This window comes from Lynx rufus, unplaced genomic scaffold (genome assembly GCF_022079265.1).
Source record: "Lynx rufus isolate CCGP_SWC_20201006 ecotype Redwood Valley unplaced genomic scaffold, mLynRuf1.p SCAF_12, whole genome shotgun sequence".
Lineage (NCBI taxonomy): Eukaryota > Metazoa > Chordata > Mammalia > Carnivora > Felidae > Lynx > Lynx rufus.
In genome coordinates, this window is record NW_025814826.1 from 19,627,575 (window position 1) to 19,650,213 (window position 22,639).

Below are 22,639 nucleotides of genomic sequence, written 5' to 3' on the forward strand. Positions count from 1 at the left end.
TTAGTCACTGAAAAAGTATTTAAATTATAAAATAATCATTTGGTAATCTTTCTAAATATGAATCAAAGTCTTTACACAAAGACTTTAAAGTGTATCTTATGGTATTTCAGGAATACCCTCCTATATTTATGAGATCTTTCTGCTTATATTTCTTAAAAACTTTTTATTATTAATTTTATCATAAAGATCACATACAGAAAATCTGCCACATATAGATGACTGTATTACTATTTTAACCAAGACTGATAAGTTTGCAAATTATTTTTACTAAAGAAAAGAAACCCCACAAACCTCTGTTTTTCAGTTTCCGCTTTTATTTCCTCTGGGGGGAAAAAAAAGAGGCACATGTTAGAAAACTTGACAACAGAAAGATCATTAAGTAATTTCATTATAAACTTTGTAAACTAATTCATAACTCCTATAACAAGTTGGGAAGAATGCAAATTCAAAAGAAAATTCAGTAGCTAAAATTCTCTTGCTGTTTAATGTATTAATTTATAAAATATAATTTTATCAAACTATACAAAGAATATATATTAATAACCATAAGGATAGGTACAACTACAGGTTACTAATTCCCAAAGCGTTTGTTTTCTCAAAGTAGTTCTTTTTTTTTTTTGTTGATTTTTTGTCAAGTAGCTACATTAACCAGAAGGATTAATATTAAGAATAGAGTATTAAGTATATTGTATTCAAGTTATAAAATTAAGGCATATGTTCAATGAGAGGAAAAAACTGAACACATCACTCCTAAAATTATCTCAAGATTATTGCACTAGGACTATAACCTCTTGACCATGGACATATGTGTTGATATTTAACCAATTTTTCTACTATGACTACACAAGGCACTGTAAAAATACACATGCTCAATTCAATGGGAAATTTTCCCTTTTGTTGTTTATAGCATAAGAAATGAGGTAAATTAGATAAAGCCTACCTATACTAAAAGACCCTTAAATTTAACTGATAGGCTGGGGAGTCCAGTTAATTGTTTAAACCTGTTTAAAATTTGGAAGGAAAATCAAACATAACATTTATAATTACTATTATTATAACCAACAGTTGTTGACAACTAACTATGTGCCAAGCACTATTACATTTTAAATGTACTAACATAAGCCTCACAGCAATCTTCATTTTAAAGATGAGGAAAATGATGGAGCACGTGGGTGGCTCAGTTGGTTAAGCGTCCAGCTTCAGCTCAGGTCATGATCTCAGTCTGTGAGCTAGAGCCCCCCATCAGGCTCTGTGCTAAAACAGCTCAAAGCTTGGAGCCTGCTTCGGATTCTGTGCCTCCCTCTCTCTCCACCCCCTCCTCCAATTGCACTATGTCCCTCTCTCTCTGTCTCAAACACAAACACTTAAAAAAATTTAAAAATTAGGAAAATGAAGCACAAAGAGGTCAAATAATTTGCTCAAGGGCTGCATGGCTTGGGTGTATGGCTAATCAGGTTTCACAACTAGATAATCTAACTTCAGATCCTGGTTTCTTAACCACTCTATTACATATGTGTACCTATGAATATTGACCAAATGTGTTAAAATTGGTATTATAAACTACTAGCCTGTAACTTAATCATTATTAAGTTATCCAGAGACTATATTAAGCCCTTTCTAAAGTGATTTTGTCAAATCACTTTATCATAGATACATAAAGTTGTATCTATCATTACCTACTCTGTGCTGAGCATCTGATGTTTGGTATTTCAGTTTAGTTCTCTGTGGGCTAAAGCTCTTTTCATTTTACCAGTGGTAGAAGTGGAAGGGAGACGATACAAAAATATTACCTGTAGGTATTTAAAATACTACTTAATAAAAGTTCACAATGTCTGCTACTTAAGATTTGTATATGGCTATTAAAATTGTATAGTTCACGGGGGCACCTGGGTGGCTCAGTCGGTTAAGTGTCCAACTTTGGCTCAGGTCATGATGTCGCGGTTCACGGGTTTGAGCCGCAAATCGGGCAGAGCCTGCTTCAGATTCTGTTTCCCTCTCTCTGCCCCTCCCCCATTTGCGTTCGGTCTCTCAAAAATGAATAGATATTAAAAATAATTTTTTAATTGTACAGTTCACCAATATATGTAATTAAAAATAATTTAAATCACCTTAAAAATGATACAGATGAAAGGAAAATTAAGTGCCCCAAATTTTCATTAAGATTTTTAACCATATTGTTTATTTTTAAATATCATCATTATTTAAGAATCTGAGGTATTGCTGGGGCGCCTGGGTGGCGCAGTCGGTTAAGCGTCCGACTTCAGCCAGGTCACGATCTCGCGGTCCGTGAGTTCGAGCCCCGCGTCGGGCTCTGTGCTGACTGCTCAGAGCCTGGAGCCCGTTTCCGATTCTGTGTCTCCCTCTCTCTCTGCCCCTACCCCGTTCATGCTCTGTCTCTCTCTGTCCCAAAAATAAATAAACGTTGAAAAAAAAAAAATTAAAAAAAAAAGAATCTGAGGTATTGCTAAAATCCAAGTAAGGCAGAAAAACAATGTAAGGGAAGTGAAGGGATAAGGTAGCAGTTTTTGTAGAAGGTGAATTTCCATTTATAAAATAAGTAGGAAATATGGTATTCTGGTTAATAATACATTAGTTAAGAATATTAGAAGTAGTACATTTTAAAGAGCACTATGGTTCGACACCATGTTACTAAACAGCCGTGTGACCTTAGGAAACAACCCTTACTTCACAACTAGATGATTACAAAAGTCCCTTATATTCTAAAATATCAGTCAACAACTATCGCTCACATGCCAAAGCCATCTAGCACCCATTTTCCCAAGTTTAAGGACAGTTTTTACAGCTGAATATTTGCAGTCAAAATGATGACAGGGAACACTAACTTTGAAACCCAGTGAAGAGTAATGTTACTCCACCTGTAAGAATTCTCATTAGGCCAGGATTACAAAATGTATACTCAATTATGGTTATTTTGAATCTTATCAATAAAAAATTTGTGTAAGTCTGTTTTCTCTTGGTGTGTAAGTACTTATATAATATCCTTGATTTTTCTTCTTGGCCTGCAAAGCCCTTTATAGAAAAGGTTTGCTGACCTTTGCTCTAAAACATTATGGTTCAAAAGATCTTATAAGACTCTATGAACCATTTTATTCTATGACTCTATTATTTTTAAATGCCCACATTTAAAGTCTAATGAAACATATCCAACACAAGCTATACTAAATGTAACGTTTCTCTAATTCAGATAGTACTATATGTTTTTTAATCTCCATATCGTTAAGTCATACAAGGCAAGTACTGTTCAAAATGCTTTAAATTGTATTTTTGTAAAAAAACTTAACTTTCAATATTTCTAATATTTTAAATTACCTTGTACTAAATAGGAGTTATACATTTTCCTTTCCCTATACTTATAACCCACAGTAAAAAAAAAAAGTTTTAAAGACTGATGAAATCGTTAAAGGTCACAAAACAATTATTACAATTTCCCCCCACTGATTTTTTTAATGTTTATTTATATTTGAGGGAGGGAGGGAGGGAGAGAGAGAGAGAGAGATACAGAGCACAAGTGAGGAGGGGCAGAAGAGAGAGGAAGACATAGAATCTGAAGCAGGCTCTAGGCTCTGAGCTGTTAGCACAGAGTCCGATGCTGAGCTCGAACCCACGAACCATGAGATCATAACCTGAGCCAAAGTTGGACACTTAACCGACTGAGCCACCCAGGCACCCCTTCCCCCACTGATTATTACCATAGCTTACATGTTTTCAGCTTGCATGGTTATCTTTCTGGTCCCACAAGATGCTTATATTTTTATAGTCCCACCAACACACCCTGTATTCATTTTAATGTTTCCTTTCAAAGCTATTTGAGGTCACTTAAACTGGAAGACATTATCACTAAAAAGTAACCAAGATTACAAGGACAAGGGGCAATAGGGGAGAGGTAGAAAGTAAGTATCAAAATACTGAAAGTAACAATGTGATACAGCCACAGTATTTTAAAATAAGTTGAAATTTTTAAAGAAATGCAATACTACTTTGTATTTGTGTAGCAATATACAGTTTAAAACATTTTCCCACACATTACCTAATTTTATCCTCAAAGGACAACTCCTATCTTATGGAGGAGAAAACTATGGATCAGAAGAGTTACATAATAACATTAAGGTCAGACAGCTGATAAGTAGTGATCCAGAAACTAGTCTCACTGGTCTTAGTGTATTACACTCTACACATTGTGCTATCTTTACTCAACCTTCTACTAACTGATTAAACTGAAATGAAAAATTCATTTTACAACTACCAGCATAAACTTATTATAAAGCAGTGATTCTCAAAATACGGTCCCAGGACCAGAGCAGTACCACCACCCAGCCCCACAAAGACTTACTGAATTGGCAACTCTGTGTGTAGAGTCCTACAATCTGTGTTTTAACAAGGCTTCAAGAGGATTCTGATATACAAACAAGTTTAAAAATCACTGCTATAAAGCAGTTAAAACAAACGAGTGGAAGACAGATGGGTTTTATCCACCATGGCCACATCCATTTACTATATTTGTAAGACAAGTACACTTGAGTGTATGCTAAAAAGGAATGACTTTTTAGTTTTCTTATAACGAATGCCCAGTAATACAATTTTTCAGGAAACTGCCTATTTTAATAAATTAGGGCTTGGAAACAGTTTGCTTCAGGTTGGCCTTCAACAGAAGAATCAAGAAGTAAACTAATTAATTCTCAATTATTAAAGGAAGAAAATACACCCAGAAGAAAAAAATTATTAAAACATGAAATTAAGAAGTATTACCATACTAATTAAGAAGTATTACAAATTAAGAAGTATTAGCAGGGGCGCCTGGGTGGCACAGTCGGTTAAGTGTCCGACTTCAGCCAGGTCACGATCTCGCGGTCCGTGAGTTCGAGCCCCGCGTCAGGCTCTGGGCTGATGGCTCAGAGCCTGGAGCCTGCTTCCGATTCTGTGTCTCCCTCTCTCTCTGCCCCTCCCCCATTCATGCTGTGTCTCTCTCTGTCCCCAAAATAAATAAACATTAAAAAAAAAATTAAAAAAAAAAAAAAGAAGTATTAGCAAACTAAAAACCACACAGTGTTTAATGCCAGAATTATTACAAGGATGACCACAAAGAGCACAGTATTTTTAAAAATGCTTTGGAAACACTAGATGGTGCAAACAGACAATACTAGATGTGGTAATAAAAATCATAACTTCTGAGCTAAAATAATATAAAAATCAGATGATGAATTTGTTTAGTCATATGTAGGTTTTTAAACTATGTAGTCCTAGCCCTTTGAAAAAAAAACTATTACCAAAATTCTTTTAAGAATTATTTTCTCTTGGGGCGCCTGGGTGGCTCAGTCGGTTGAGCGTCCGACTTCGGCTCAGGTCACGATCTCACGGTCTGTGAGTTCGAAACCCACATCGGGCTCTGGGCTGATGGCTCAGAGCCTGGAGCCTGCTTCCGATTCTGTGTCTCCCTCTCTCTCTCTGACCCTCCCTCGTTCATGCTCTGTCTCTGTCCCAAAAAAAAAAAAAAAAAAAAAAAAAAAAAATTAAAAAAAAAAAAAAGAATTATTTTCTCTCTAGCCATTAACTCTCCATATCCCTTCAAAATTAGTTTTATAAAAAGTTGTAAACCACAGAAACATAACCACTTCCTTATATATAGAAAGAAAGATTAATTTTTGGAGGAAATGGATCATTGTGAATTAGCATAAAAAGTACAGATTCAAAGTACTTTGAAAGAAATACAAGTTTTACTCCTTCCAGGTACATTAAATAACTAGAACCAAGTGAAGAGTTGATAAGGCACAAGACTTACTTACTGAACAGAAAAGAATGATTTATTAAAAGATAACTGATTATATACAAGTTATATGCCTGATTTCCTAAGTATATAAAATATTCCCTCTTACAATATTACATTTGTTATCAACATGCTTAGCAGCTTTCTTGTTGTCCATCGAAAGTACAATATAAACTTCAAAATAACAATATAATTCAACATTCTCTTAGCTACATACTATGAGTGATTTGTATCTACCTCTCATGACATCATTTTGCCTTTAGTTTGCAGAACAGTATTTACTCAATGAAAACTACATTGGTAATATAAGGAAATACCTGATAAGTGAAATGGATAGTTTTTAGTAAACACATTAGAACTTATACATCCAAAGTGTTGTCTCCTTCAAAGCAGTAACTGCGGGAGCTAGGCATCAATTATCATAATGGTGCTGGTGTTCAACAATACTTGTGGAATTCACTATCTGCAGTTCTTTGCTGTCTGCTTCCTTCTTCTAAACGAGTAACTTCATAGAAGGAAAATCTCTAGAAAGAGAACCAGATTCTAACCACCAATTAATTAATCACAAATGGCTTGGAGCCAAGTATGAAGAATGTTCTGTGACCACAAAACAAAAGTCCCTAACTTTAGGGCTTCTTCATACCATCCCAAACTGTGTGTGTGCAAGCACTATGTGCTCTAGAAAAAGAGCACATAACTATCAATAGTCTCAAGAAGCTTGTAACCCAAACTATAAAGATATAGGATCGATTAAGAACAGTGATCTGATCAACTATGACAACAGATATGTGAAAAGAATTTTATTTTTTCAACGTTTATTTATTTTTGGGACAGAGAGAGCCAGAGCATGAACAGGGGAGGGGCAGAGAGAGAGCGAGACACAGAATCGGAAACAGGCTCCAGGCTCCGAGCCATCAGCCCAGAGCCTGACGCGGGGCTCGAACTCACGGACCGCGAGATCGTGACCTGGCTGAAGTCGGACGCTTAACCGACTGCGCCACCCAGGCGCCCCGTGAAAAGAATTTTAAACAACAACATTGAGAAGATAGAGGAACTAAGATGGCAGAGAAATAATGGGACCCTGGGCTTTCCTCATCCCTCAAATACAGCTGTACTGAGGTCAGATTACTTGTAACACCCAGGAAATTGGCCTGCAGAATGGCAGAAGGATCTCCACAGGTGGAGGGAGACAGCTTGGCAAGGGAGAAGTATGTGGATGTGAACTGGGGGAGAGAAAAATAGCTACACAGGGGAGGGGAGGGAATCCTTTCAGTGGAGAGAAAAAAAGGCAGAGAAAGAGAGGAGTCGAATTAGCACAAGAGGAAAACCTCTCTGGACCACGGACTGGGAGTGAGAAGCACTGAGTGTCCCAATTCTTTTTTGCAAACAGCACTTGGAGCTCCAACTTGAGGTTTTGGAAGTGTATGACTTTCTCTGGAGTGGAGTTGTGGCCTGTGCTCCTGGGGAGAAGGAAACTGGCCCAGGAGTGCATTGCATGGTATAGCAATCTCTAGGGCATGGTGGGGGAAGAACAGTCCCCTTCCTGGAGTACTTCTGAAAGAGGGTTTATTGCCTCCCCAAGAATAAAAGACCCTGCAGGTGGAGCCAAAGGCCTTTCATCATCAGGGTAGAGAGGCTCTACTCCAGAGTAAGGGAGTGGAGCTGCACCATGGTGGGTCCATTAAGACTTTGGATTTTGAATCCCAGCAGCAGGCCAAAGAAAAAAATGCAAGTGAATATTGGCACAGGGTGAGCTGACTTCCCTTGCTATTCTGTGAGGGCTGCGTGAACAGCAGGGGTTGAGATCCCTGGTCTGGGGAGATGAGTTTGGGGTAGCACAATTTTTCCCCCTAACACCAACAGGATGAGACTTCAGAGAGCAACAGAGCAACGCCCAGTGGAAGCGGGACCCACCTGCACCAAACCCTGCCTCTCCATACCTGACTACTGCTTATTTAGTGGGCCAAGATGGACTCTGAACCAAGGCAGCTAGCCCTTCCTCCAGACCAGCACAGTTACCACCCCACCCAGGCACCAAAAGACAACTCTTTTTTTCCCCTCCTCCTTTTCTTCTTTTGGAATCAGGCTCATAGTTCCTTATTTGTTCTTCTAAATGTCCTTTTCCTCCTTTTTTTTTCTTGGGTGGGGGGGGAGAGGTCAGGCTTTTTTATTCTTCTCTTTTTCCTTCTCTTTTTCTTTTTTTCCTATTTTTTTCCTCTTTTTCTTTGAAAATCAGACTTATAGTTTTTTGATTCTCTGTTTGGTTTTTTTGGTTCCCTTTCCTTTTCTTGTTTTTTTTGGGGGAAAGGGGGAGATCAGGCTCCCTTTTTTTTCCAGGGTTACTTCAACAAAGCACACCTAGTTAAAGGTCCAAATACTCTACCACTGCAAACAAGGAGGAGGTATGTAGAGGACTGACCAGTGGCAAAGAGCAGCCAAAATGCAAAGGCAGAGTGCACACAGTATACACTAGAAACACTTCCTGGAGTGCCAGTCCCTAGACAGTATACGACCTCTTTTTAATATAGTAGTATCCTCAAGTGCAGGAAACATAACAAGCTTTTAAAACACTCTTTTGAGAGGGGTGCCTGGGTGGCTCAGTTGGTTATCCAACTTCGGCTCAGGTCATGATCTCACAGTTTATGAGTTTGAGCCCTGCATCATGCTCTGTGCTGACAGATCGGAGCCTGGAGCTTGTTTTGGATTCTGTGTCTCCAGCTCTTTCTGCCCCTTCCCTGCTCATGCTCTGTCTCTTAAAATAAATAAACATTAAGAAATTAAAAAAAAAAAAAAAACACTCAGAAGACAGAAACTTAGCCAAAATGACAAGACAGAGAAATTCTCCCCAAAAGAAAGGTCAAGAAGAAATCACTTGCTCAAAACAGATACAAACAATATCTGAACAAGAATTTAGAACAACAGTCATAAGTCTACTAGCTGGGCTTGAAAAAAGCATAGAAGACCCCAGAGAAACCCTTGCTACAGAGATCAAAGACTGAAGAACTAGTCAGGGTGAATTAAAAAATGCTATAGCTGAGATGCAAAGTAAACTAGATACAGTGACAGCAAGGACTAAAGAGGCAGAGGAGAGAACAGGTGACATAAAAGATAAAATTACAGAAGATAATGAAGCTGAAAAAAAGAGGAGAAAGGAACTTACAAGATCATGAGGGGAGACAGAGAACTAAGGGATTTCATGAAATGAAACAATATCCATATCATAGGAGTCCCAGAAGGAAAAAAGCAAGAAAAAGGGGAAGAAGGTTTATTGGAACAAATTATATCGGAGAAATTCCCTAATGTGGGGAAGGAAACAGGAATCCAAGTCCAAGAGGCACAAAGAACTCCCTTCAAAATCAACAAAAACAGGCTAAAACAACAACATAGCATAGTGAAACCTGCAAAATACAAGGGTAAAGAGAGAATTCTGAAAGCAGCTAGGGACAAAAGTTTCTTAAGCTACAAGGGTAGACACATAAGGTTAGTAGCAGACCTGTAAACTGATTTGGAAGACCTGTCTGTCCACTGATTTGGCAGGCCAGAAGGGAGTGGCAAAAAATATTCAATGTGCTAAATGGGAAAAATATACAGCCAGAATCCTTTTTCCAGCAAGGCTGTCACTCAGAATAGAAGGAGAGATAAATACTTTTCCAAACAAAAACTAAATGAGTTTGTGACCACTAACCAACCCTGCAAGAAATTTTAAGGGGAACTCTGAGTGGAGGGGGAAAAAAAAAAATCAAAGCAACAAAGACTACAAAGGACAAGAGATCACCAGAAACACCAAATCTACAGATAAGAAAATGGCACTAAATTCGTATCTTTCAATAATCACTGTGAATGTAAATGAACTAAATGCTCCAATTAAAAGATACAAGGTATCAGAATGGGTTAAAAAAAAAAAGAACAAAAACAAACAAATAAACAAAAAACCAAGGTCCATATGCTGCCTACAAAGAGACTCATTTTAGACCTGAGGACACCTTAAGATTGAAAGTGAGGGGATGGAGAACTATCTATCACGCTAATAGAGGTCAAAAGAAAGCTGGAATAGCCATACAGATATCAGACAAACTAGATTTTAAAATAAAGAATGTAACAAAAGATGAAGAAGAGCATTATATCATAATTAAGGGGTCTATCCCTCAAGAAGATCTAACAATTTTTAATTATTTATGCCCTCTACTTGAAAGCACCCAAATATATACATCAATCACAAACATAAAGAAACTCACTGATAATGATGTCATAATAGTAGAAGACTTTAATACCACACTTAACAGCAATAGACAGATCATCTAACCAGAAAAATAAATAAGGAAACAATGGATTTGAATGGCACACTGGACCAGATGGACTTAACAGATATATTCAGAACATTTCATCCTAAACAGCAGAATACACATTCTTCTCAAGTGCACAGGGAACATTCTCCAGGATAGATCACATACTGGGTCACAAATTAGCCCTCAACAGTTACAAAAAGAATGAGATCATACCATGCATATTTTCAGTTCATAACGCTATGAAATTTAAAATCAACCACAAGAAAAAAAAATGGAAAGCCCTCTCAAAGGGCCCCTTCAGGCCTATCCCAAGAAGTAAGAAAGGTCCCAAATACATAAACTAACCTTACACCTAAAGGAGCTAGAAAAGGAGCAGCAAATAAAGCCCAAGGCCAGCAGATGAAGGGAAATAATAAAAATTAGAGCAGAAATAAACAATATAGAAACAAAAGATCAATGAAACTAAAAGCTGGTTTTTTCAAAGAATAAACAAAACTGATAAACCCCTAGCCTGACTTCTCAAAAAAAAAAAAGAGGCCTCAAACAGATAAAATCATAAATGAAGGAGAGATCACAATACCACAGAAATCTAAACAATTATAAAAGAATACTATGAAAAATTATATGCCAACAAACTGGACAACCTGGAAGAAATGGACTAATTCCTAGACATTCACACCCTACCAAAACTGAAACAGGAAGAAACAAAAAATTTGAACAGGCCCATAACCAGCAAAAAATCGAATCAGTTATAAAAAAATCTCCCAAAAAATACAAGTCCTGGGCCAGATGGCTTCCCAGGAGAATTCTACTAGACATTTTAAGAAGAGCTAATACCTATTCTTCTCAAACTTTCCCATAAAATAGAAATGGAAGAAACTCATTCTGTGAAGACAGCATTATCTTGCTTTCAAAGTCAGAAAACAAACACTAAAAAGGAGAATTATAGGCTAATATCGCTGATGAACATGATGCAAAAGTTCTCAACAAGATACTAGCAAACTGAATTCAACAATACATGAAAAGAATTACTCACCATCATCAAGTGGGATTTATTCCTGGGCTTCAGGGCTGGCTCAATATTCGAAAATCAATGTGACACACTACATTAATAAAAGAAAGGATAAGAACCACATGATCCTTTCAATAGATGCAGAAAATGCATTTGACAAAATACAGCATCAATTCCTGGTAAAAACCCTCAAGAAAGTAGGGATAGAAGGAACATAACTTAACATCATAAAAGCCATATATGAAAAGCCCACAGCTAATATCCTCAGTAAGGACAAACCAACAGCTTTCCCTCTAAGGTCAGGAACATGACAGGAAGTCCACTCTCACCACTGTTGTTCAACATAGTACTGCAAGTCCCAGCCTCAGCAATCAGGTAACAAAATGAAAGAAAAGGCATACAAATTGGCAAAGAAGTCAAACTTCCAGTCTCCACAGATGACATGATACTCTACATGGAAAACCCAAAAGACTCCACCAAAAACTGCTAGTGCTGATACATGAATTCAGCAAAGTCAGAGGTTCAACATACAGAAATCAGCTGTATTTTTATACACCAAAAATGAAGCAGCAGAAAAATCAAGGAATCAATCCTATTTATAACTGCACCAAAATCTATAAAATACCTAGGAATAAACCTAAACAAAGACATAAAATATCCGTATGCTGAAAACTACCGAAAGCTAATGAAAGAAACTGAAGAAGACCCAAAGAAATGGAAAAACATTCCATGCTCATGGACTGGAAGAACAAATATTGTTAAAATGTCGATACTACCCAAAGCAGTCTACACATTCAACGCAATCACTATCAAAATAATACCAGCATTCTTCACAGAGCTAGAACAAACAATCCTAAAATTTATATGGAACCACAAAAGACCCCAGATAGCAAAAGTAATGTTGAAAAAGAAAAGCAAAGCTGGAGGCATCACAATTCCAGACCTTAAGCTGTGTTACAAAGCCGTAATCATCAAGACAGTATGGTATCAGCACCAAAACAGACACATAGATCAATGCAACAGAACAGAAAACCCAGAAATGGACCCACAAATGTATGGCCAACTAATCTTTGACAAAGCAGGGAAGAGTATCCAATGGAAAAAAGACAGACTCTTCAGCAAATCATGCTGGAAAAACTGGATGACATGCATAAGAATGAAACTGGACCACATTCTTACACCATATACAAAAATAAATGTAAAATGGATGAAAACCTAAATGTGAGAAAACCATCAAAATCCTAGAGAAAATAGGCAGCAACCTCTGCGTCTTCGGCCACAGCAACTTTTTACTAGACATGTCTTCAGAGGCAAGGGAAATAAAAACAAATATGACCTAGTGAGACCTCATCAAGATAAAAAGCTTCTGCACAGAGAAGGAAACAATCAGCAAAACCAAAAGGCAACCAACAGAATGGGAGAAGATATTTGCAAATGACATATCGGTAAAGGGTTAGTACCCAAAATCTATAAAGAACTTATCAAACTCAACACCCAAAAAACAAATAATCCAGTGAAGAAATGGGCATGAATTGACACTTTTCCAAAGAAGACATCCAGATGGCTAACATGAAAAGATGCTTAACATCACTCATCATCAGAGAAATACAAATCAAAATCACTATTAGATGCCACCTCACACCTGTCAGAATGGCTAAATTAACAACTCAGGAAATAACATATGTTGGCAAGGATGTGGAGAAGGCAGAACCCTTTTGCACTATTGGTAGGGATGCAAACTGGTGCAGCCACTCTGGAAAACAGTATGGAGGTTCCTCAAAAAATTAACAACAGAACTACCCTATGGTCCAGCAACTGCATTACTAGGTATTTATCCAAAGGACACAAAAATGCTGACTTGAAGGGGCACATACACACAAATGTTGATAGCACTGCTATCAGCAGTGCTATCAGCCAAATTATGGAAGGAGCCCAAATGTCCATCGATTGATGAATGGATAAAGAAGATGTGGTACATATATACAATGAAATACTACTGGGTGATCAAAAACAATGAAATCCAACAATGTGGATGGAAACAGTGTATTACGCTAAGTGCAGTAAGTCTGTCAGAGAAAGACAAAAATATGATTTCACTCATACGTGGAATTTAAGAAACACAAGAGATGAACATACGGGAGGGAAAGAAAAATAAGATACAGAGAAGGAGACAAACCATAAAAGACTCTTAAATACAGAGAACAAACAGGGTTGCTGGAGGGGAGGTGGGAAGAGTTTTGGGCTAAATGGGTAATGAACATTAAGGAGGGCACTTGGTGGGATGAGCACAGGGTGTTTATATTTAAGTGATTAATCACTGGGTTCTATTCCTAAAACCAATACTACACTGTATATTAACTAAATTGAATTTAAATAGATGTTTTAAAAATTTATAAGAACGGGGCGCCTGGGTGGCGCAGTCGGTTAAGCGTCCGACTTCAGCCAGGTCACGATCTCGCGGTCCGGGAGTTCGAGCCCCGCGTCAGGCTCTGGGCTGATGGCTCGGAGCCTGGAGCCTGTTTCCGATTCTGTGTCTCCCTCTCTCTCTGCCCCTCCCCCGTTCATGCTCTGTCTCTCTCTGTCCCAAAAATAAATAAACGTTGAAAAAAAAAAATTAAAAAAAAAAATAAAAATTTATAAGAACACTGCACAAATGTAGGGATTATTTTGAAAAATAACATTCCTTTGGATGTATATATTCTGCTAGGTTTACTTTTTCAAAGCAAGCCATTTACCTTTGGAATCACATTTCATGTAGTTGAAGATTAAATAAAAATATAGGAGTTAAATAGAATGCTACAGTTACCTAAAGAGGAGCTAATGGCTTGAATTAAGCTGTAACAATAGGGATGAGTAAATGTGAATTCCATGAACATCTGGGAGGAAAACCAATGAAACCATCTCATATATCTAGAGGTGAAGGAAAGGGTGTTAGCAGGAAGAGATCTGGCTTGCAAAACTGCATAGACATATCATTAACTTAAACACAAAACGCAGTCTTCTCACTCTGCGACAGTGAAGGAGCAGGGGTGAAGAAGAGATACATTTTGGTAGGGTTATTTTAAGCCACTGACGTGTTCAAGTGGCACTATTCAGTACATACTAAGACATATAAATTTGAAAATCAGGACACTGTGTGGCAGACTGTATTTTCCAAAATGGTCGCTACCTTATCTCCCATCCCACATGCCTTCTGCAAAGTGACCTTGCCGGAATCCCTCCAAGATACACAATCTAGTTCTTCTCCCCCTGAATCAGGGCTGGCTGTAGAGGTTCATTTATAACCAGCAGAATGCATAGGAAATAACAGTGGACAACTACCAAGATAAGGTCAAAAAAAAGGCTACACAGCTACTGCTTCATATTGACTTGTTATGCTGGGTTTCCAGACACCCACTCTTGGAACCCAGCAGCCCTGATGCGAAAAGTCCAAGTCACATGGGAGGTTAGTCTACAATCCCAGCTGAGCCCAGCTTTCAAGTCATTACAGCCCAGACACCAGGCATGTGAGTGAAGAAGTCTCCAGAGGTTTCCAGTTCCAGTCATTCACAACTCACCCAGTCATGAGTCTTCTCAGCTTAGGCCTCAGACATTATGGAACAACAAGATGCCCTAACTGAACTGCTGACAGAGAATCTGTGAACATAATAAAATGTTCACTGTGTTATACCACTAAGTCTTGTGGTTTACTGTACAATAGACAACAGGAGACTTTGAAGAGATTGGGGTTTGAAATAACTCCCTGGCAAATGAGAGAGAAAGCTAACTGAGAGGCACAAAAGGACTGCCAGGAACATGAGAAATTCTAACGTGTTGAGGGTTTGGATAAAGGAAACCAGATAGTTAAGAGGTATAGTGCTTCATAAGCACTTGTTCCCTAAACCAACTCCCTTGTAACATACTTAACCAGTCTCCTCAGAATCTGGAGTCATCTGCAATATTAGTTTGTAAAATTATGACTAAATCATATATAAACAATTGATTTCCACTAAAGTAAAAAGTAATTTAAAACAAAATACCAGTTTAAGTTACTTTTTTAGCCCCAAGAAAATACCCCAAAAAGACATAACTTTTTCTTATGCTGCTACTGTCACTATCTATACTTCCCTTCTTTTATGGAAGCAAAAAGATGCAATGGCAACAAATATTCAGCTGGGATCAACTAGGAGTTGCTTGTACAGTGAATATTCACTAACAGGAATTAACATGTCCCCAGTTACTAAAATGATGAAGGCAGAACTGATAAAAATACATAAATTCTGATATTCTTAAGAAATTCAAATATTTTAGAAAAGCAAGGTACAATGCACAGTAACATGAGCTTCAACACTAAAGTAATGGTTAAATGAATACGTTTATGCTGTAAGGTTTATCTCCATGGTTTACAGTAGAAACAGTTACTAAGGATGTGCTTAGTATTATTTTACATATCCAGAAAGTTTATTAATTATGTATTTATATGTTTTGCCCTGGGCTAAGCTAAATTTTACCTTACAGTGTTCTATAAAAGGAAACAGGTACCATAAATCAAACTATGGAAATTTTCCCTCAATTGAATGTACTTTACATGCACTTTTAGGGAAGTCTATTACTTCCAACGAATTTATTGGCAAACATAATGCTAATTTTTTACTAAGCAGAAAAAAATAAAAAATATGTATGATGCAAGAAGTTGAGCAGTCCTTTAGATCATCAAATTTCCTGCTGAATTTCAAACAAATGTTTTCTTATCATACCAGAGCTAGACTGGCCTGGTTATTTTCTGAAATATGCAAGAGAGAAGAAGAGATTTTCATTCAAAAGCCAATGTTCCCCCCCCTCACTAAAAGCCAGTAGACCCTATTTTATAATATGGGTCTAGAGAATATGTCAAAAAGGAGTACAAAATTCAGACTGCAATCATTCTATTTTTATTGCCTTCAATTGCCTAAGTGTTAGAACTTTGAGAATAAAGGTGAAAAATGAAATTTCCACTACAAAAACAAAAATCACCTAAAGGAGAGGAATGAATCCAAATGAAAAGTAGACACATGAACCACTGATAGCTTACAAATAACTCAAACTTCGAATTTCCAAATTTAACTTTACATCTTTAAATGTTTTAATTACTTGTAAAAGAAAGGCACTGTACAATTGTAAAACTTTTTAAATTTAGGCCTTGATCTCTGGCCAAAGGTAATGTATAATTTAAGTTCCCTAATGCATTCAAATAATTTTCCATAATAAATAACTTAAAACTAGGATTAAAAATTCTAATAGACTGAAACTGATTCTTGAATGTATGGCACATCAATAATACTGAGATCCTTGAGAAATATTTTCTAAGGTGCTAAAAACTGTAATTAGCTCAACCAAAACTGCATGAATAGGAACAAGTCTAATAAAAATATCTCATTTGTGTAGCATTTTATAATTTACAAAGCAGTTTTACATACATCTTATTAATTCTTAGACTAGCACACAGTATTACCAGCATGCCCATTTTACAGAATAAAAAGAGTGAAATGACTTATGCAAGATGACAAGAGGGGTACAGCCCAAATCAAATGGCTGAGTTACAACTCAGTGATGAAAAATACTAGTTTTACAGTGTTATCATAATTAGTTTTCTAACAAAAAAGAAAACTGTGCTGCTTATTAATTCAGAAAAGAATCTTGCTGTTTTGAAAAGCAAAACTAGAAATGTGACTTGAATGATAAATATTCCAGGTCAATAATTTTCTTTTCCATTCCAGACTTTATAACACAAAATAAAAATCTCAACAGAATTCAGATCAAGTGCCTGCCTAAAAACACTAAAGTATTAACTATCGGTAAACCAAATATAAGGAAACTCACAGAGTGAAAATCAGCATTCAAAGAAATCATGAATTATGAAAATTATCTTTTAATGGAACTTAATATTTAGGAAAGATTGCAGTGGCTGTTCACCATCAACAACTTGCAGTGACTACAGTGAAAATCAAGAAGAACTGAGTTATTGTTCTAAGTGTTAACACCCCTGGTGGCAAATAAACAATTAGGCATTTCATAGATTCTGCTCAATGTAAGATCTGCAGAAGCAGCAGCTATGGGGTCAGAGAAAGAATACTGCATTGTAAGTCAGGGCCCTGGGTTCTATTTCAGGCTTGGTCACAGAAGCAGAATCTAGAAAGAAATGGGTTGAAGGCCCCAAAAGACAGAGTCTAACGCCCAGGTCTATCACTGCACGAAGTTTCTAAACTTCAGTTAATACATTTTTCAAATAGTTGTGGGTCTCAGAAGAATATTAGGAGTATCAAAGCAGTATGAAAGTACTTTGTTTTAGCTAGGTTTAATCTTTTTTTTTTTTGAGCAAAGTTTTAAATATGAAAAAGTACAAACAACAATATGATAAATACCAAGTAACCAACCACCTGAATGATTTTATGGTAGCATTTCACAAGTGAATAGCTCTTTCCAATTATAAGAGACTTTTAGAACAAACAGCTAAAACCCTGGGATATTAAAAGAAAGTATTTAAATTTGGGATAGAGATGTAGCCAAAGCCTCCACTTAAAACAGACAATAGAAAATTTTAAAAGCAATACATATGCATATATATAAATACATGAAGCCCTGCTCAAAGAATTTGCCAGAAATAGTAATAGTGTTTGACTAAAGGGAAAAAAAAAGTCAAGTGACTAGAAAAGAGCAGAAAACATTTTTCATCTTTTATCTTTCTGTGTACTTTTTAAACTATACACTCTGTATATTTTAACTATTTTGAGAAATTAAATTAAAAAATTAAGCAAACAAGACAATAAAGATTTTGGTAAATATTTTTATGTTTGGCCCAATATTAAAGGCTGATATCTATTTATATATTCCTTTACTTTTAAATCTACAAATACTAACTTCCAATTTTAATGTTCTTTAAAAATATTTCTTTAAAGTTTTTTGCATTTTTACTGAGATTTTTATCTTACAGACCATTTTCCTCATAAAAATAGCTCTAATTTTAAAATGAAAAAGGTGGGAAAATGACTTAACCTCTAAATATTTACAGTATATAAAAACTTCCATTAACATATCAGTCTGTAAGTTATGATCACTGTAGTCATAACAGCAAACATCTCATGTAATCATACATTTATGATTTTATCAGGAGGTTCTACCAGTAGTTACTTACAAATAAAATTATTTTCAAGAAAAAAAAATCTCTGACGTATCTTAGTATAGGTCAGCAAAATTTTACACATCTTTACATTAAAACATATAAGGAGTAAGAATTAAATAACTAATACAGCAGCACTGAGTGTTTTCAGTTAAAAACCAAATTTTCTTATATCCAGCATATAGACCTTCAAGTATGACTGAACCACATATCTTGAAGAATGATTCAGAAGTCAATATTTGAACCATCACAAACACATATGAAAACCTTAAATTTGCATTTCTCACAACTGTATGGCAAAAGTTATTAAACACACACATTCACAAGTTTAATCTCCTGAAGCACCACCATCAAGTCCACCTCCTGGTTTGGCATGACACTTAATAAAGTTGCAATAATAAGGTGGAAAGTCAAGATTCTACTCTTCCAAAATGCATTCTAGATTTTGAAAATGTACTTTTTGCATATCTTAACTGTGAACAAACCTGCATATTGATACCACACTTCTTTTTTTGATACCACACTTCTTATAGCACAATTTTCAAAAGCATGATAAAACAAGCTATACATATATACATATCATTAGACTTCTAATATAATTCTATCCTCCAAAGGAATTGTTTCATTGGCTTAATCTTTCCCTTACAGTTCTAATCCATAGTTCCCCAATCTTTATCCCCTCAATTAACCATTATTTCCCCTGTGAGGTAACATTTTATTTCCCCTTAGTAGTGCTCTTCACTTACCTAATTACTTATTCTGTGTCTCCATTTCCCACCAGATTATTAACTGTGCAAGAAAAGGGACCCTGTCAGTCTTATGTACCAATGCATCTTTGGTTCTTATCACAAGTTGCACATAATAACACCTAAGGTCTACTGAGCAGTTACCAAGTGCCAGGTGCTACTGGCAGTTCTTTTAAATTATCTTATTAGAGGGGCACCTGGGTGGCTCAGTCAGTTAAGCATCTGACTCTTGATTTCAGCACAGGTCATGATCTCACGGTTTGTGGGTTCAAGCCCTACATCGGGCTCTGAGCTGACAGCTGCAGAGCCTGTTTGGGATTCTTGGGTCTCCCTCTCTCTCTGCCCTTTCCCTACTCTCAAAAATAAAATAAATGTTTAAAAAATAATAAAATATCTTATTAGAACCTCCAGCAACTTTGAGATAGATACTATTGTTGTTCTGATTGTATATAAGAGAAAACACACACAGATACCTAAGTGACATACCCAGGATTACACATTTAGTGATAGACAGGTCCAATGTTATCAACATAGTGGACACTCAGTAAATGATTGTTGAATAAGTGAATGATCATAAAATGTAGTAGAGGATGTACGTTATACATGAAAACAATTTAAAAAAATCAAGATACCTTTAGGCCACTGAAATTGATAAAGGAGAGTCTGCAGACCTTTAAAAAATGCTAAAATTTGTAAATAATTTTGTAAATAAGTAAATTTGTAAATAAGTAAATAATTTTGTAAATAATTTTGTAAATAAGTAAATTTGTAAATAAGTCTATGGCAAATAATTTGTCTCACAAGGAGAACCCAAATCTGCCATGTTCCCAGGCAGTAGCTAACCTCAGTTATTAGCTAAGTGACTCACTTCCTCAGACCTGCCTTGGAAACTAATACACAACTGATTCAAATTCATGCCTCAGAAAAATTATAAATTACTATACCTATATGAGAAGCTCAATATTCCAAAGTGTAAATTTTAAGTCCACCAATGCCAAGACCTTTCCACTTTTTAAAATACTTAAGTACTAAATTTCAAGGAACAAAATATAATTAGGGTAAGGGACCAGGAGAGTAAGAAGTTTAAGTAATAGGTAAGCAGGAGAGTCCTAAAAAAGGTTGTATTTAGGAAAATACAAAGTATTGACAAAGAAAGGAATGACAAAGAGCAAGAGAGAGAAGAGATGAATGTGCATAGGGTGTTGTTCAGTCAGTAAGGATGTATAACCCTCAATAAATGAGATGACAACCAATTTAAAAAATGGGACAAAAGATTTGAACAGACATTACACCAAGCAGGATATATGACTAGCTATAGGCACAGGAAAAGATGCTCAACATATCATTAGTCTAGGGAAATGTAAATCAAATCAGTAAGATGCTGCTTCATAGTCCTAGAATGGCTCTTCTACATTCTAAAGATACACAATAAACACATGTTGGTGAGGATAGGGAGAAATGGAAACCCTCATACACTACTGGAGGGAAAATGCTGTAGCCACTTTGGAGAACATTGGCAATTTCTTAAAAAGTTAAACATAATAAATTTGCCATATAACCCAGCAGTTGCACTCTTAGGTCCTATATCCGAAAGAAATGAAAACATCCACACAAAGACTTGCATGTGAATGTTGAAGGTAGCATTATTCATAATTGCCAAAAACTGGTAACAATCTAAGTGTCCACCAATGGGTAAATGGATAAACACATCAACTCAATACAACGGAATGCTATTCAGCAATAAAAAGGGATTAAATACTGATACATGCTAAGACAAGCATAAAACTCAAAAACATTATGCTAAGAAAAAAAAGCCATATATGAATGATTATATATTATATGATTCAATTTACATGAAATGTCATGAAAGGGCAAATCTATAAGAGATAGAAAGTGGATTAGTGGTTGTCCAGGATAGAGACTCGCAGTTAATGGACGGACAGGAGGGATTTTATACAAGTGGTGGAAACATTCTAAAATTGATTTATGGCGATGGATGCACAACTCAGTAAATTTACTAAACAACAACAACTAAACAACCTTAAGTTGTACACTGGAAATAGGGGAATTACATGACATATAAAATATGCTTCAATAAAGTTATACCGAAGACAAAAAAAGACATATACCTGACTGGAATGAAGGACTTGTAACAAAGTAGAGAGCAAATAACATTTTATGTATATTCTATAAGTAAATACTGCTCAGCTGAAGCGACTCAGCTAAAATGTAGGAGCCTGTAAGCCCAGAAAACAAACAAAAAACCTCCCATAACTGTGAAGTACTATGAATGTTCCAGTATCAGGAGACAAATTTTTGCTCTCCAAAAATTATTCTCCTCAGAAAAAAAGAAAGTCATCTTATACTTGAGTCTTTATGAAGTCTATCTCACAGTGCACGCTTTTAACAGCTTTTAAAAACTTTTTATTATGAAAAATTCCAAACACATTCAAAAGTATAATAATTCCATTATGCACTTTGAACAATTACCTTGTTCTACCTAAACACCCCCATTTACTTCATGCTCCCCTTCCCCAATGAATTCAATTAAAGCAAAAATCCAGGTACACCACTGACAAATATTTCAGTATTAAATTACCTTTTAAGATTCTTTAAAAACAATTATAAAAGTAACCCATGATCACTTTATAAAATCTGGAAACTACAAAAATGTATAAAAGAGAAAAAAATATCAACTATGATCCCACCATACAGAAAACTCTCGTTAACATTATAACATATGTTTATCCTATGCACGTTATTTTTAGTGTAAACTTATTAAAGTACAACAAATAATATGGGAAGTATATGAGTTATAAGTGTTCAGATTGATAGCTTTTCCTTTACAAATATACATGCACTACCTCACTTTACTTTGAAAAAAAAATGATTTAAGTAACTGTCTTAATATTATGTAGATACTTACGGTTTTGTACATAAATGGTCTACACATCTCCTTGCTAACTACAATGTAGGGGATAAGAAACTTTATTGACCATATAGTCTCATTTAATCCTGTAAAAACCCTATGAAGAGGAGTGACAGATGAGAAAAGAGACCCAAAGAGACTCGATTACTTTGTCTCAGATCTAATAAATGGTAGAATCAGGAACAGAATTTTAAAAAGACTGGCTGTCAGAACTTCTTTCCATCATATCATGATATCTATCTGAACAGTATGAGGGAAACAAAAAGAGAATGCTGGTCTTTCTCTGTTATTCTAAGACTACTGTTCTTTTTGCTGTTTACACAACACTCATGACCACCATAGGCAATGTAAACAGTAATGTAACTTCTATAAAAGAGTAGCTTAAATAAAATCTGCAATACTGTAGAAAGCCTTAGGAGGTCACCAAAGTAAAAAAAGAGAATTCTAGTAACCAAACAACTCAAATTTGTTTAGGATTTTGTGTGTTCACTAGCAACTTCTAATATTATAAGTTTTATCTTTCTGAAACTAAGGCTTATATTAAAAGATGCACATACACAGACCCTTACCTTACAACCATATGCAAAAATTAATTCAAAATGGATCAAAGACCTAAACATATGAGCTAAAACTTCAAAACCCTTACAAGAAAATATAGAGAAAAAGCGTCATGACATCGGATTTGGCAATGATTTTTGGATAGGACACCAAAAGTACAGGAAACAAAAGTAAAATTAGACTACATCAAA

General features: G+C 35.9%; 1 protein-coding gene across 1 annotated transcript in view; it reads right to left on the bottom strand.

Moving 5' to 3' along the window:
* The window catches only part of ARFGEF1 (ADP ribosylation factor guanine nucleotide exchange factor 1), a 150,672-nt gene that overhangs the window by 97,039 nt on the left and 30,994 nt on the right, over positions 1–22,639 (bottom strand). The window contains exon 2 of the mRNA XM_047074012.1: positions 292–322. Within this exon, the coding sequence (XP_046929968.1) occupies positions 292–322 (31 nt within the window). The remainder of the gene's footprint in view (positions 1–291; positions 323–22,639) is intronic.